At 45.3% G+C, this 17,554-nt stretch overlaps 1 protein-coding gene across 1 annotated transcript in view; it reads left to right on the top strand.

Annotated features, from left to right (window-relative positions):
• The window catches only part of wnk1b (WNK lysine deficient protein kinase 1b), a gene marked incomplete at its 5' end in the record, with an annotated part of 328,259 nt that overhangs the window by 224,157 nt on the left and 86,548 nt on the right, over nt 1-17,554 (top strand). Inside the window, one exon of the mRNA XM_083662628.1 lies at nt 13,224-13,302. Within this exon, the coding sequence (XP_083518754.1) occupies nt 13,224-13,302 (79 nt within the window). The remainder of the gene's footprint in view (nt 1-13,223; nt 13,303-17,554) is intronic.

Below are 17,554 nucleotides of genomic sequence, written 5' to 3'. Positions count from 1 at the left end.
CCCTAAAGCTAGTCGACTAGTCGTTTTTTTTTTTTTTTTTTTTTTTTTTTTTTTTTTTTATCTTTAAGAAAGGACACGAGGTATTTACACGACATACATGGACTATCCCATATCCCCCACAAAGAACAACAAAACAAAACAAGAAAACTGCATAAGATACACAATAATCCAAGAACAAACAAGACTATTGGACAAACAACCAAACAAAAACAATGCATTCAGCTCCTATCCTGATAAGCCTGATGACACTGGGGTAAAAAGTTCTTAAAGTCAAACTCTGTGTATGTGGTTGCCATATTTTGGGGATGTCTAAGAATCTGCCTTTGCTCTTGTAGTAAATGTTATCCAACGTATGGTAGCTTGAAAGTTCATTCCACCAGTGAACTACAGCTGGGGGATTGGATGCTTTCCAATTTAAAGCTATGCATTTCCTAGCTGCCAACAGAGGCCTGTACTACGAATGTTGTATTAGAAGATCCAGGATCTGTCCCTTGATCTGGTTTGTCTAAACCAGATCAGCTCGATTGTAGTTAACTTGTACTACGAAGCTCGTTTGCCACTCGTTTAGTGGAACCAGGTTTTTCTAATCGAGCTCTAGGCTCGTGCACATGAAAATGCTCGTGCACATCAGCTCGTGCACATAAAAAGGGCGTTCTCTCCGACGTCTGACCAATCACAACATGGAGACGCCAAACACGTCATCGGCTGCGTCTGACTGGCAGCAGCAGCAGCAGCGGCAGAGCCGCATATTTCTCGCTTGAGGAGCAAACGCTCATATTGACGAAATATGAGGTTTTTAAACATCTAATAAAAACAAAGGGCAACACTGTTGCACATAATAAGCGGCGAAAGGAGGGCTGGCAAAAATTTGCAGATTGTCTAAATGCATAAGTTATTCAGCTTGCTTGATTTCGCCACCAAAGCGCCAGACATGCCTATTTCCTCATTGAATGAATCCGCAACAAAAAATCTGCGTTGGATATTATTAGTCTGTTCCCGAATGACTGTCTAAAGACCACTTTTATCCACACCAGTAATTTCTTTGAAGAGCGGTTTCGTAGGCTATCTACAGCTCTCTATCTACAGTCTTTTGTGGAAGCAATGTGTAATCTATCTCAGTCCAAAATCGGTATGTAGCTATAGACCATTTAGGCTCAATGAATAATAATGATCTCATGAGTGTTTAGTCGCACTGACTGAATAATTCCTATAGGCTAATCAATAAAAAAAAGAATGATAATAAAATAAAATAAATGCTTCTGAACTGAATTGACACGGTACGTGCGGGCATAGATTTCATTTATAAAAAATAGCCTATTTCGTGGTCACATATAGGCTATAGGCTATCGTCAGCAGAGTCGCATATCTCCATATTTCATATAATGATGCTGGAAATATGAAGTTAAATCACATCATACAGGCCAAAAGCAACACAGTTGCAACTGCAAAATGCAGGAGTAGCCTAGATATGAATCATCTTAATATGGGATCGCCTGTGTGCAGGTGATCCCATATTAAATTGCTTAGATGTAGTAGGCTATTCTAGCATGTAGGCTATGACCATTTTAATTCCAACCCAACGTCAGTCTCAGCTCCGTTGCGCACACGGCACCGTGCGCTTTGGAGACGTTTATGTAACCTTTTTATGCCAGTTTAGTGATATTTCTCCACTCACTATTCAGCTGCAATCGATCGGCGGGGTCAAACAACGTATCTAGGCTACTTGAGAGCACAAAAATGAATATATAAAAACATATTCCAAAGTGGTAAGTAGGGCTTAATTAAAATGTAGCCTGCAACAAGTGCAAGGCTTTAGTCCTTGATTAATTCAACATTACAATTCGTGCTCCTTCCTTGATGGGAAACTAGTCCAGAAAGGGGTTGGCCATTTTTCCAAACTGCTGATTCGATTGGTTCGTGGGCGGTGTATCTAAGGTCTAATCTTATCCTTGCAACTTAACCTGCTACGGACCAGGTTAAGTGTGAAGCATACGTTGCTATGGAAATATATGTCGGTAAGAAGTTAACTTGCTTTGTAGTACGGCCAAACCAGGTTTAAACCTGAAGTTACCTCGCTAAACCACTAAACTGGCTTTGTAGTACAGGCCTCTGGCCTCTGGGCAAGAGCTATGTATTTACTTTGAATGCATTGTTTTTGTTTGGTTGTTTGTCCAATAGTCTTGTTTGTTCTTGCATTATTGTGTATCTTATGCAGTTTTCTTGTTTTGTTTTGTTGTGTTTTGATGTTCTTTGTGGGGGATATGGGATATGATAGTCCATGTATGTCGTGTAAATACCTCATGTTCTTTCTTAAAGATAAAAAAAAAAAAATAATAATAATAATTTTAAACGACTAGTCGACTACTAAGCACAGTGTCGACTAGTGGTTTTACTAGTCTGTGAATGCCCTAGTATATATATATATATATATATATATATATATATATATATATATATATATATATATATATATATATGTGTGACCAGTGCTGGTAATTTCAGTACAACCTCACCAGATAGAAATCGCGCAATTGGAGGTGGAAGATTGGTTTGTGAAAAAATATGTTTTTCGTTTTTTTTTATTATTACACAAAGAAGAGCATGGACTATCCATTCTACATAAAATGGAGTCGTTTTAGAATCTGTAAATAGGTATATTTTGTAAGATAAAAACCGACTCTGAGAGAGGAATTCCTTCTCGCTCGACACAGCTGGTATTCATTTGCATGCGGCGTTTCACTGGCTTAATGTCTGCTATTGTTCCGAGTGTCGGCCAATGAGCCACAATAGAATTCAGCGTGTTTCATGGGGGTGGGGAGCAGCTCTGTTTACAAGACTCAAGAGACAACAGGAGGAGAGAAGAGCCACTGGAGAGGACAGTCTGTGTGGATTAAAATTATTGAAACTTTATCTGCAAGACGAGTGCAGTCTGGCCACTTCATCTGACAACATGGAGGAACGACAGATTTTATTCACAAGACCGACAGAACGCAGACAACAAAAACACACACTTGTAGACAACACTAACATTTACTGATGCAGGAAGTGCAGAACACCTCTCCTCACCTAGTCCTAGGTGAGTTTAATCATGATCCCTAACTATCGTTATGTCTTGTTTCTGTTTTTTGTTTTTTTAACTCTTTATTTTGTCAATTTTCCAAAATAGACAAAGACAGACAGGTATACACAAACATGGCCGTAACTAGCTATGAGGACGGGGAGGTCCGGACCTCCCCTAATATTTCAGCCTGCAAAAAAAAAAATTTTTTTTTTTTTTTTTTTTTTTTTTTGCAGGCCAGGCAAGGCCACTCACTGAACAGCAGGCCAGGCGCCGCCTACTGGTTTACTAGTGGTTTTATTACTTTATTCAGGTTTAAAGTGGGTGCATCTCATTGTAATCATGCATGATGCCAATTGCCAAGCTCCCGAAGTCAGGTATGCAGGTGGCTATATGCATGGTTTCAGTTTCATGACCCAATGAGTAACAAAAAGAGGTGGTGTAAAGTTAAAAACAACATAATATATTTCAATCAGGAGAGGCCAGTTGGTAGGATTAGACAAACTTTATTTAGCAATCGGCATGCATGGCAAATGCTTTGGCGCTTGACTCCATTGGCCAGTGGCGCTGCTCTTGAGGCAGAGGAGGGCGCCTGCATGGGCTAGGAGATCCCCCCATTGGCCAGTGGCGCTGCTCTTGAGGCAGAGGAGGGCGCCTGCATGGGCTAGGAGATCCCCCCCCCGTGGGGGATCGGGAGTCAAGACTCGTTGGTGGTGGACTGGGGAGGTGGGTGGGGCAAAACAACGCTTCGGAGGCCGGCTTCAAGGGAGATGGACTGCCGTGGGCTGCTGCTGCTATGATCGGCCAGAGAGAGAGAGGTGACGTAGAACCCTTGCTATATATATGAGGATTAACTGACGTCATGTTTGACGTCATAGCAGACGTCATACTAGGATTTTTGACCACGTTGAGATCGGATTACGCGTGAGTGGCCTTCTGCTTGAACTATGGTCTGGAGACCTCACTTCAATCAGGAGAGGCCAGTTGGTAGGATTAGACAAACTTTATTTAGCAATCGGCATGCATGGCAAATGCTTTGGCGCTTGACTCCATTGGCCAGTGGCGCTGCTCTTGAGGCAGAGGAGGGCGCCTGCATGGGCTAGGAGATCCCCCAAAAGGAAGATCTGATTACCGGAAGTTAATTGAGATCTGCAGGCGCCAGTAGTTGATTGTACTTTTCTGGCCTTCGACCTTTTAGCGACTTACAGCTATTTGCGGCTGGCGCTCCCAACTCGGTCGGGCCTTCGATCTTGATACGTTAATGTTTACTTGGTACGTGCTTATCCTGCCTTCGACCTTTTTTGCGACTTACGGCTATTTGCGGCTGGCGCTCCTAACTCGGTCGGGCACCTCGCGATAGCGCTTCCCAGCTTGGCCTACCTGGCCGCCTTGGCGCTTCGCGATTGTACTTTTCCGGCCTTCGACCTTTTTTAGCGACTTACGTTATTTGCGGCTGGCGCTCCCAACTCGGTCGGGCCTTCGATCTTGGTACATTGATGTTTAGCTTGGCGCTTCCCGGCTTGGCCTACTTGGCTGCCTTGGCGCGACTACCCTGACTTTCTCCGGCTCTCTCTTTCTGTTTAGCTTGGCGCTTCCCGGCTTGGCCTACTTGGCTGCCTTGGCGCAACTACCCTGACTTTCTCCGGCTCTCTCTTTCTCTATCCCCCCCAAAAATTGTACTTTTCCGGCCTTCGACCTTTTTAGCGACTTACAGCTATTTGCGGCTGGCGCTCCCAACTCGGTCGGGCACCTCGCGATAGCGCTTCCCAGCTTGGCCTACCTGGCCGCCTTGGCACCTCGCGATTGTACTTTTCCGGCCTTCGACCTTTTTAGCGACTTACAGCTATTTGCGGCTGGCGCTCCCAACTCGGTCGGGCTTACCTGACTTAAGGCGCTTCCCGGCTTGGCCTTCCTGGCCGCCATGGCGCCTTACCTGACTTAAGGCGCTTCCCGGCTTGGCCTTCCTGGCCGCCATGGCGCCTTACCTGACTTAAGGCGCTTCCCGGCTTGGCCTTCCTGGCCGCCATGGCGCCTTACCTGACTTGGCGCTTCCCAGCTTGGCCTACTTGGCCGCCTTGGCGCCTCACCATTTTAACTTGGCCTTCTTGGCCCCCTGACTTGGCCTTCTGACTGACCCTGACTTTCTCTGGCTCTCTCTCGGGGTTGACGTAGGACGACGGGACCCCCGGGCGACTCCACCCGCAAGCCGCACTCGTGCGACGGAGCGGGGAGGAAGCGCATTAAGCCCCCCGCCTCCCCCGGAAGGGGAGAGCGAGTAACGGGCACCCGGAGGCGCACGACACGAGGAGTGGAGCGCTCCCCGTGCCGCACTAATTTTCAGGTTCCGAGGTCGGATGGCGTCCGGTTACCAGACAGCCCCCTGCCCGAGGCGCCCCGTGTCAAGCCCGCCGCTCCCACTCCAGGAGACGTCGGGACAGGCCACGGGGACGAGTGCCCCGGGAGGGACCGCAGCGTCCGGTCGGATCGGCCACCCAGAGTCAGAGGTGTTCAACGCGCGCCCGCCGCCACGCAGCCTCTCCCCGGGGGGAGAGAGAGACGCGACGGACGGACGCGGCCTCGAGCCAGGCCGGGACAGAGGAGGGGGTTACCCCCCCCAAAAATAACCGGGAGATTTACTGCGCCTTGCTGGGCACCCTGCTTTTCGGGGAGCCACCACCAACGAGACATTATTTGGCACGGACGTCCGGGACACTGTTCGTTGCCATGCTTGCCGATGAAGGGAGGAGGGTCCTTTGGGCCGCCGGTATGGCCACCCGCTCCGGGCGGATGTAGCTGGAGAATGCTGATGAAGACCAGCGGCCCGTTTGCTGGAGGGAGGCGGAGGACGCTCCTTGCACGGCGGCTGAGGTGGCCGCTCCGATCCTGAAGGAGTGGCTGGAGAAGTTCTTTGTCGGGAGGTTGCACTTCTGGAGCGTCCGCTCGAGGTGCAGGACGAACCAGGATCTTGTCATGTGGTGACAAGGTGCGATGAGGAACAGGGGAGCCGGGGGCCGGTCTGGGGCCTGAGCGGTCTTTCCCCTGATTTTGGGCTTAGCTGCAATGCTGTATGGGTCAGCAGTCATCACGTGATGAGATTGATGAGCTGAAAATAAACGATATGACACGTGGACAGGATCGCTAGCTGGAGAGGCAGACAGAATTCACCCGATGCAAGATTCTTATGATAATAGCTTCAGCGCTCTCAGCCCTTTCAGGGACAATTATTTCAGAATTACGAGCCAATAATTCATGGGAATGCAAGCATTATTAGTAGCTAGCTATTTGAATGAAAAGATACGGTGCCGGCCGGTGATGATGTCCTCAGATGGCGACCATCTTTTCCCCCCATGGGGAAGTCTGGGCAGATTCACGGTGATTGACGGGACCCGGCCTGGAGACGCACTGATGCTGAAGTGCCATAGCATCTCGGGCACTCTGGACAGACCGAAAGATCCATGGGGCAAACGGTTCATTCTGGTGGCAACCCTATAGAGCTGAAATGTAACGCTTAATGCATGGGATATAAAGACCTGGTTAATAAACAAGTAAAGAAAAACAGTGGTTTCACCGCCTTGCAAGTGCACCATAGACTGCTAGTTGCAACCATGGACCCATCATGAGATGGACTGGGCATCACACTGGTTCAGTGAAGCCGCTGCATGTTAGATCGCCGCTCTGGCGGTTGAATCCAGTGTTGGGTCACGAGGCCCGCCTCCTCATGTTAGTGGATGGGAAAATCAAAACCGAAATAATCACAGTATACGTCGGATGATTTTTTTTTTTTTTTTTTTTTTTAAAGGTGGTTTGTATCATTTTTAGATAGTCATTATCATGCTAATGCCTGTGCAGGTGGTCATTTTTCTGATCAGTTTGTTTTTTAAGTAGTTATTTGACGTATAAAAAGGGATAAAAATGGGTGATTGGCAGCTGTGGCAGCCAGTCTCAAGCCGTCATTGGCTGGACAGGCTCTTCACATTATAGATCTATCGTGATAGACAAGACACGCGGCTTCATTGTTATGTAATGCTGCCTGGAGGTCGGGTGGCTCTGCTGGGTGTGTGGGGCCGGGAGATGGGCTCTTAGCCTGGGTAGTGCAGGCCTGGAGGTCGGGGTGGCTCATGGGATGAGGCCTAGTAGTACACGCGCACCGTTAGCTCATCGCTAGCGGATTAGCATCACGTACGAACGGACGTTTTATTTTTGTAGGCTATTAAAGCAACAAACGTTTTTATATGCATATCTGGGGGAAATGCTTTGACTGTGGGGATGTTCGTTCTTCACCAGCTCCTCTCTTAGTAACGATATACCAGGCGATAGACCGGGCAGCCTGGCTCGCGCACTCACTGGGCTAACGTTAAACCCAGGTGGAGCAGTGCTAGCGACCTGTTCTGTAAGGCGAGGGTGGCCATTTTCCAGGCGCTCCTGAGAGATCTGAGGTACAGGTTCATCTGTAGATTGAACGTGTCTCAGAATGTTATTATTAAGTTGCTCACTGACCTTGGGCTAAGCACTGTGAGATACCAGTCACATATGTGGAAATTCTGGTATGACTCTCTTTTATAATGTACTTTGTTCTTTTATTGTGCCCTTATGTGCTTTTTTTTTTTTTTTTTTTTTTTTTTTTTTGAATTGTGTATGTGTCATCTATGGACCAAGCGTCTGCCGATAAAGGTTTGTTTGATTGATTGATTGGTTGATAACAGTGGGATTCGCAGCCTCTTGTTACATGACTAGCGTGACACTGTATTAATTATTTTAGCTTTGGTATTATTTATGGTTATGTGGTGACCCACATCGAGACACTAGGAGAGACATTCGCCAAAGGAGACTTGTGCCTTTAAGAGAGGGGGGTTAAGGTTACCGTACTTCCGGTTACGGGTTAGGTCTGTTATTGCTGGTTGCTAACCGCGGTGAATGTAAACATTTATATGGATAGAAGTAAACTACCTCGACCAACCTTCGTCTACTGTCTCACTGTTTCCTAATTCCCACAGTTAAAAGAAACGCCAGGGCATTTTACTTTGAAATTTGTTAAGAACAGGAAGTGGTGTATTAAGACTGGGTAGCTTGACACGGAAAGGCGTTAGCATTCCCTGGGCCGTCTGACTTCGGTCTGGAAGTTATACAGTAAACACTCATTCTAACCTGATTCTAACTGATGCTCGGACATGCTCCATGGTGAAGTATGCAATGTGCGGTGATAACGTCACCGTCATCAGGCAGCGACGTGACGTCTTTTACTCACGCAACCTCCCGTTTATTTACGGTTAAAGTAAAGACTTAACTGCCCGGTGATAGCAGAGGGGTCTGCGCCTGCCGTGCAACTGACCACAGCGACGTGGAATGGAACGGCCTGTGATGCCTGCTTGGAGGAGAAGCCTGGGGCTGGACGCCTGAACACCCGGGACAGGAACGGCTGCTGAGCTGTGGCGCGGCCCGTCGCAGTGGCGCGCCCCGTGCCTTCTCATTGTGGCTACGTTGGCGGCCTGTGGCACGGCCGCTTCGCCGGTGTCGTCAGGCGTCTCGGAGGGCAAATACGCTCCGTGGCTGATCCGGAACGGGGTATCGTTGTTTAAGCTGTCGTCACTGTCCAGGACTGCTCTGGCTCGGGATCCGACATGCCAGGAGTGGGTGCTGATTCGGTCTGCAGATGTGGTGCAAAACAGCCGCAAAACAACGCTTCGGAGGCCGGCTTCAAGGGAGATGGACTGCCGTGGGCTGCTGCTGCTATGATCGGCCAGAGAGAGAGAGGTGACGTAGAACCCTTGCTATATATATGAGGATTAACTGACGTCATGTTTGACGTCATAGCAGACGTCATACTAGGATTTTTGACCACGTTGAGATCGGATTACGCGTGAGTGGCCTTCTGCTTGAACTATGGTCTGGAGACCTCACTTTATTTTATTTTTCAATCGTTCCTATCAGGAATAAATAAATGTCCCTCTGTATGTTTTTTTTATTATCGATGATGACTTTGTGTGTTGTGTACGGCTTGGGTTGTGTACCTGTGTTTGTAGGTGTCATTTTGATATGAATTTGGCTAAAACAGTTTGTGTTTGTTAGTTACAATTATGTTGACAGGAGAGCTGAGCAGGTGGTGACATGAAAGAGAATATACTGAATAATGACATCACAACAGTATAATCCTAATCTTGATTTAAAATGATATATTACTCTAAATATGGCTAAAAAAAGGGGGGGGGGAAAACTCTAATTTTTTTCGGCGGCGCCCGTCAGAACGTTCGATAGTATGGCTCTAACAAGCAACAGGCTGGTTAGCTCAGAGAACCAGACTTACAATTTAACAATCTTGGGGTTCAGGGTTCAAATCTCACCTGGAGGGAGTGTTTATTTGATAAGGATATCTTTCACTTTATATTAGGGTGCGAAAAGAGTAACTAATGGACAGGTAATGATTCAGTATTCATAAACTACTGAGTATGATGCACCACTTTACAATAGGGTACACAAAAAGATTAACTAATGATTAACTAATGATTAACTAATACATTCACGCACTGACATTTTGGAATCATTAAGTAATGATTAACTACTCTATTCACGAGCTGACATTTAGTAATCATTAGGTAATGATTAACTACTCTACTCAGGAAATTAGATACTAATCATTAACTAATGACTACCTACTCATTAACTATGATTAACTAGTGATTGACTAATGCAAAATTTTTCATTAGCTACTCATTAACTGGCTATTAGTTAATGGTTAGTTTACTAGTAACTACTATAGTATTTGTGTACGTTATTGTAAAGTGTTACCGCTTGATCTTGACTGGCTCGCAGCTCAGTAGCCCTATCTCCCCAAATATGTCACTGAGCACCTCTGTGTTGACTGCTCCAACTCTCATGACGAGGCCCATCTTCTCAGCGACACTTCTCCCCAGCAGGTTCTGCGTAAACAGACCCTCAATCACTGTGACCCAGTATGAGTATTTTTTCCCTTTATACTGGCTTATGGCAAGGAATTTCCCAATACATTTTACCTCCCCACCCGGGCTGGTTGCACTACGTCTGGTCTTGATTAGACAGGGGCTCTGCGGCAGACTACTGTATGTACGCTGAGACATTATGGTGATGTCAGCCCCAGTATCTATCTTGAACTCCACCGGGCTGCCATTCACTGGGAGTGTCACTCGCCACTCTTCATCTGAATCAGGTTGCTCTATCACAGTAGTCTCTGGCTCCACCACAGCTCCGAGGAAAAACGTGTCATTTTCTTCCTCTTCTGGTGCTGCTGCTGCTATTACTTGATTTAGCATTTTCGTTTTACATGCAGCTTCAAAATGCCCAATTTTATTGCACTTCCGGCATCTTTTATTGTGTGCTGGGCAGATATCTCCTTTCCCATGCTGTCTGTTGCACCTTGAGCATGTGTTGTGCTTTGACTCACTGTGTTTTTGTTTGTTTTGCCACTGACGTCCATCATGGCTTCTCCTCTCATTATGCGTGCTGCTGCGGCTGCTGCCCCTTGTGTCTCACTGCATTCACTGAGCACTCTGCACGCATGTCGATCAAAAGGGTGCTGCCTTTTGATCTGTTCGCTCTGCCGAGCTAACTGGATAGCTTTCTCCAAAGTAAGTTCGTCCTTGGTTATTCCAAATAAACAATGTTGAGCTAGTTCGTACAGGCTCCTCACAAAGGCTTCCACCGTTTCTCCGGGCTTCTGGGCCCGCTTGTGAAAGCATGCTCGGTCATGAATTGTGTTCCTTCTCGGCACGAAATGGTCGTCAAACTTGAACATGACGGTCTCGAAGTTGAACTCGGGGCTCTCGTCGTCCCCTCCTTCGTCGTACACAAAGGACTCATAGATCGGCTCCGCATCTCTCCCCATGGCGTAGAGAAGGGAATTCACCTGCACTTCTCCGCTCTCTTTGTCGAGCTTTGAAGCCACGCGAAAGCGTCCGAATCTACGTCTCCATACCGGCCACTCCGTCGGCTGCGTGAAATCAAACTGCTCCGGCGGTCCAAACTTGGCCATCTTTCTTCGGCGTATAGTCCGTCAGTTCTGACACCATGTCACGTTAATAACCGCACAATAGCTCTTGGTCTTAACGTCTTGTTTTATTATTTAACACACACCGGCTCAGCCGTGGACATGAACCACATGACAACACATGAGTGACATATATCAGTCAGTCGCGCGTGACGTCATCTAACTGCGTCCGCGATAGATGTTCCCTTCAAGTGCGTCAGGTGAATCACAACAGTGTAACTTACAGTAAAGCTTCACTACACACTCTACGCTACTAAAAGTAACATTAAAACGGTGTGTGTTGCTGCATGCAAGAGGGCTCGTGTTTACCATGAATATGACATAAATTCACTTGAACGGTTACACTTATGTAGCTAACATTGTTTGACTGCAGTAACAGATGAAGTCACAGCTAGCAGCTAACAAGCTAACGCTAATGCTAAGTGCTGGTGGCTGTCTGACATTGCCCCAGAAGTTAATTCCTCATTCATTTTCTCCATAGACATTTAGAAAAATCTGTAGCCTATGTAATGGGTTTAAGGCTTGAACCAAGCCAACCAGTCTTCCAGAGAATCGTGACTGACCATAAAACATTTACCCTTCAGCAAAAACAAAAATAAAAGCAAAAACAAATCCATTGTTTTCTTCCATTTATTTTTTATAGGCTAGTAGTCTTATTAAATGCTATACATGCAATGATAAAATAAATGACAGATTGTTTATTTTTATAGTCCACAGAAATTGCAAGAACATTCAGTAAGTCTAAAGTAAAAGTGTTTTTGCTGGGTATATTATTATTATTATTAGTAGTAGTAGTATTATATTATATTATTCATTCTATTGTTCCAAGTACAATGACACTAGAGTTTTGCATTCATTTACCCCAATATGCCTGGAATCTGCTTACTTGCCACTTTAAAGAAAAGGTCAAGGTCACTTCAGACAGTGTCAGTCAGACAGTGTCAGTCAGACAATTGTTCGATGTGTTATTATTACTATTGTAATTTGTTAATGTTGTGTCAGTTAGCCCTCCCTTCCCTGTTCTCTCCATATAGTCTCCCATACGCCTCTATACTCCCATACTCTTCCATACGCTCTCTCCTCCCCCACATTTCCCATTCTCTCCCCACCTCCTCCCTCCCCCTGCTCTCTTCTCCCCCACACCCCCCCCCCCTTTCCCCTCTCCTGCTCTCTCCTCTTGCTCCTTCCCCACCTCCTATACCCTCCAACATTTCCCATTCCCTCCCCACCACATCACTCTCTCACATTCCCCCTGCTCTTCTCCCTTCTCCTGCTCTCTCCTCTGCTCTATCCTCATTTCTATATTTTCTATATTTCTCCATCAATTGTTCAAATGTTATCTTTATTCTGTATATTCTTGCTACTGTTGTGTCAGCTAGAATTAGCTAGACATACTTTCTGTGAAGCCCTTTGAGACATGCTTGTGAATTAGGGCTATATAAATAAACTTGACTTGACGACTTGACAGTAGTTAATTTTTTCACATCAAGGACCCCTAAACTGACAAAAATTAGACCATGGACCCCCATTTGATGAGTTTTGCTTTTAGATGTTTTATTACAGAAAGTGTATGAAACCCATGACCAAAATAGCCCTACATTCTATCATTATGTTACTTGTGGATGGAATTATAGTGAAAATAAGTACCCCCCTTTTTGCTGTTGACGTGTGACCTGTGACAGTGATGACAGCTGGAGTGAATGGGGAGTGGTTAATGTAAATAAGTAGCTATTGTTCACTCCCCCCATTACCTGGCTGGCCCAGAGGTGAAAAGTGGTCAATCTTTGAGGCTGTGTTTCTCTGAAACTTGATTTGAGGTGTAGCAACATTCAAATGAGCATATCTTCTTCAATAATTTTCAGATTTCTATGTGTGACACAGCATTTGAAAGCTTACAGCATGCAGTTTCATAAAAATTACCTCGGGCCACTTTGTACTCAAATTACCAGACTGTCACATATACAGTATATATATATAATATTTCCCTCTGAGGATTCTGCTTAAAAAAATGCTGAAAGGAAATCCCTGGGTGGCAATACTGGGTCTACATCAAAAATAGCTTTTCTAACCTTTGAAATGTTAGCTTTTCCCCTTCCTTTAGCTTGCCTTAGTTTGACCGTAGCTTGTCTTTGTTCCTTGTGTTCCCAGGTCCAGCCAGAGGCAGAGGAAACTGAAGCGGACCAGCAGCAGCTTCACTATCAGCAGACCACCATCTCACACACAACATGTAATGTTATATTCAATTCAATTCAATTCTTTATTTCAGACCCAGGGAGATCCAAATCACAGTAAAAAAGAACAGTAAAAAACAGCACAGTACAAAATAAGAAAATAACAACAAAGGGGAAACATGTAAGGCCTTCCACAATGCTCAATGCTTAACATACAGACATGTTCGCCAGTGGTTCCACAGTCTGGAAAAGAATCTGACAGAACTTCGTACAGGGTTAGTCAGGACAGCGATGAGGTCATCTTCTGACACAGATGCCCTACACATAAATCTATACATCAGATTCCGCAGGACAGCAGAGCAGGTAGGAACTCCGATACTAACAAACATATGTCTCACGCTAGAGCTTCTTGAAGCTCTCAACAACAGCCTCATGCTGTCATTATAAGCCACTGTGAGCTTTCTGATGCTGCTTTGTTTATAACGACACCACAGGTGGGCAGTATACAAAGGTGTACAGTATGCTTTAAAAAGTGAGATCTTCACCGGTACAGAGCACATGCTGAACTTGTGACACAGCATGTTCGCTTGAGCATACAGCTTCCGACGCTGTCGATAGATGTCCTTGTCATCAGACAGGTCATCTGAGATAATATGACCCAGATATGTGATCTCACTGCACATACTGAGTGCAGAGCCAGCAAGATAGAAGTCAGGAAAGGTTGAGTGTCTGTCTTCTCTACTTCTGACAATCATGATCGTACTTTTTTTAGCATTGTAAATTATATCAAAATCAGCACCATACTGTGAACATATTCTCAGCAGCTGTTGGAGGCCAGCACTATATGGGCTAAGGATGACCAGGTCATCTGCATACATAAGGTGATTGATTAACGAGTCACCAACCCTACAGCCCGTACCACATGCATTTAACACATTCACTGCCACCAGTTTTTTTTTACTGTAGGTAGCTTCTGCCAAGGTTTTTTTTTTAGGATTCTGGCTCATCATATTGGCTCATATTTTCTGCTAGTATTTTGTGAACACAAAATATCTCAAAAGAACTAATAGAATGTGTACTTTCTCTGTCTAAAAGAGGTAGTTTGTAGAGTTAGTAGTTATGTAGGAATTAGCAGTTGAATACAGCATGGTTTCAGCGTCTGAAAATTTAAGCTGAGATAAATGGCTTTTTGTGAAATTCGATAGAACAGTCACTTTAACCATTTATTTTTGGCATCAGTAAGACGTCAGACATCTAAACAATAGTTTTGAACAGTAATTTCCTCCATAACAGCAGGAAACCCCCCTCTCCTTCAAACTCCTCCCTCCGTGTGTGTTCTCCTCCCTCCGTGGCTGCAGCGGGTGTGTGACAAGCGAGTTGTCTGCTGTCTGTGCTGCCTGGCTGCCCCTCGTCGGGCGAGTCTGGATGGGCTCGCTCGTTTCTTGGGGTTTCGGTTGAGAGCTTTGATGAAGCTTTTGCGATTCTGGTCTTATTTATGCTGCGTGTTTCAAAGTGTGTTGCACCCATAATCTATTATGCAAATTTGCAATCCCCCACCGCCAGCTCCCTGCGTGAAAGCGAAAGCGTTTTCGCCAATCCATTTTCATGAGAATGGCTTCCTCATGCGGCTGTTTTTGCTTGGCTTTCTCTCGTCTGGAGAGCACTGTCGCCACTTAGTGGGTCGGTAAAATAGATTATACACATCCAATACCTCCCATATTTTAATAGGAGATGTAAAAGGGGTTGATCGACGTCCCACCGTCAAAAATTTTTTTTTTTTTTTTGGACGAGATATCTCGTCATTGGCAGTCAACCGTTGGTTTCTGCTTGACGAGATATCTCGTCCACGGCAGTGAACGTGTTAAGATCAAAGAAAAACCATTCATATACAGGTTAAAAAGTACAGGAGACAGAATTCCACCCTGGCGAACAGAGTTGGACACATGGAAGGGAGCAGATGTCACATTCCCCCATTTCACTCTCATTGTCTGATGTGCATACCACCAATACACCAGAATTCTAACTAAAAAACTGGGGACCCCACTTTTAGTTAATTTTAAGAATAATTTCTCGTGCTTAGTTTTGCCTATTATATTTATCTACAATTTCCTTCAGAGCAAAGATACATAAATCAGTGCCAAGCTTTCGTTTAAAACCAAAATGGTTGAAAGTTATATCAATTTGGTCATTCAGTGGCAAACTACTTTATTGCCATTGACTACCATGTAACGATCGTTAACGCGAGGTTATCGTTAGCCGGCGGCCGCAGCAGAACACACACCCAGGACAAACCCCCCGCTCTGAACACGCTCTAATGTAATCACAATGGGAGATTTCTGCACGTTATTAAAGTCGAGGTGAACCCAAAAATGACTTTTCTTTTCTTTTAGTTCAAATACCTGGGTATGCAGTGCACCTATTTAATAATGTATGCAAAACAAATCACAAAAATCTAATTTCTTTAGTTTTTCACACTTTTTCACATAAAAAGTTCATTTTTCAAGATTTCATTGATAACAGTAATTTACAGTTTGCTGACGTCACCTAGTACTATCAAATTTCTACCCCATTTCAACCAATAATTTCACGACATGCAGCTGTCAATCAAATCTTCATTTCAGGATCATTCTCTCTTCCAAATGAAGGGGAAAATGGCGCCTAGTGCCTGTCATCTGGCAGAGTTTCTAGCCAATAAACTAACTACTAACTTAAGCAATTATGCAAACTAAATCAAACGGTAATTTCTAAGAATGCAAAGAAATGTAACTGGCTCGTTAAAACACGCATTCAAGGAATATTATTTACATTTATAACGATAATGGCGCGTGCCTCCGAGCTTGACAGCCTCCCTGGCTGTCAGGGGTCGTCTCTCGGAGATTCCAGGCGGGCGGGCTGCACCTATGCATCGGATTGTCCGCTCGCTCCGCACGAAGCAGCCTGGCTGCCTGGTACTCCGCGGATCCCACTCGCGTAGCACGACAACACGCTGAATCCCACCCGATTTGGGGGTGGAACACGCCAGGATTGGCCAATGCCAAAGCCAGTCCTCAGAATTGTCAAATCAAATAATTGACACCGTATATGGTCCGCCTCTCAATTTGTTTTCAGTCTGAAACGGACTCGGATGCACGTGACGAACGGGTTCACCTCGACTTTAACTTGTCCAACTTGTCCTTTAGACCGCCATGAAGTCCGTTTTAAATTTTCATTTGGGGTTTTTTCGTGATTCTTGTCAAAAGGTACAGTGCGCCATGTAAAAATCACTCTGCTTTTTCCTCTCGTTTAGCACGAGACCAGAGCAGAGTACATTAGCTGCAGCTGGGCCGCAGCACAAACACAACATTCTCCCCCCTCCCTCCTCTCTCTCTCTGCACAATCAAGTCAGTGGTTGAGTGGTTCTCAATGTGGGGTCAGGGGACCACCAGTGGTCATTGAGAGGATTACAAGATTCTCTGTTGTCTCTCAACCTAATATATATGGAATTCTGCACAAAATCATATCTAGGCTACATAAAAAAATTAAAAAATAAGGTTGGGAATGATTTACAGCAACACAATGCCATTTCCTTCCTTTTATTTCTATTCATGATTATAGTGGCTTTTATTGATAGTATTATGTTACATCACCACATGGCCATCTTGGTAGGAAAATAACAGGCGATTGTAATCAATTAACAGGGGATTAAAGGAGAATTTCGTTTTTTTACACCACGGTCCTCATTTCCAGCTTAAAATATGATGTTTTACTCACCGAAATATGTTTGGCTTCATTCAGATGCCCACGGAAGATTTTGAGCTCCGAGTAGTCTCCTCAAACAGGCTATAACGAGAGCAGGCGGCCAGTACGGGGCATTCTGCACGGCAGTGCACGCGCTCTCTAAATGACACTTTTTCTGTCAGATCACGGTTCATTATGGTTGTAAATATAATTATTTAGCTAATAGCTAGAAGCTAGGCTAACAACAACACCGCAGTCAGCGTTGATCTGCCCCGGATGGGGTTACAGTGCCCATCTCCCCCCTCTGTGAAACCACTTCTTCAGAGAAACCACAGAAGGGGGACGATACGCACTGTAACCCCATCCGGGGCAGATCAACGCTGACTGCGGTGTTGTTGTTAGCCTAGCTTCTAGCTGTTAGATAAATAATTATATTTACAACCATAATGAACCGTGATCTGACAGAAAAAGTGTCATTTAGAGAGCGCGTGCACTGCCGTGCAGAATGCCCCGTACTGGCCGCCTGCTCTCGTTATAGCCTGTTTGAGGAGACTACTCGGAGCTCAAAATCTTCCGTGGGCATCTGAATGA

Source organism: Poromitra crassiceps, assembly GCF_964638095.1.
Source record: "Poromitra crassiceps genome assembly, chromosome: 2".
Lineage (NCBI taxonomy): Eukaryota > Metazoa > Chordata > Actinopteri > Beryciformes > Melamphaidae > Poromitra > Poromitra crassiceps.
The sequence above is the reverse complement of the archived record's forward strand: the minus strand, read 5'-3'. Positions and strand labels throughout refer to the sequence as shown.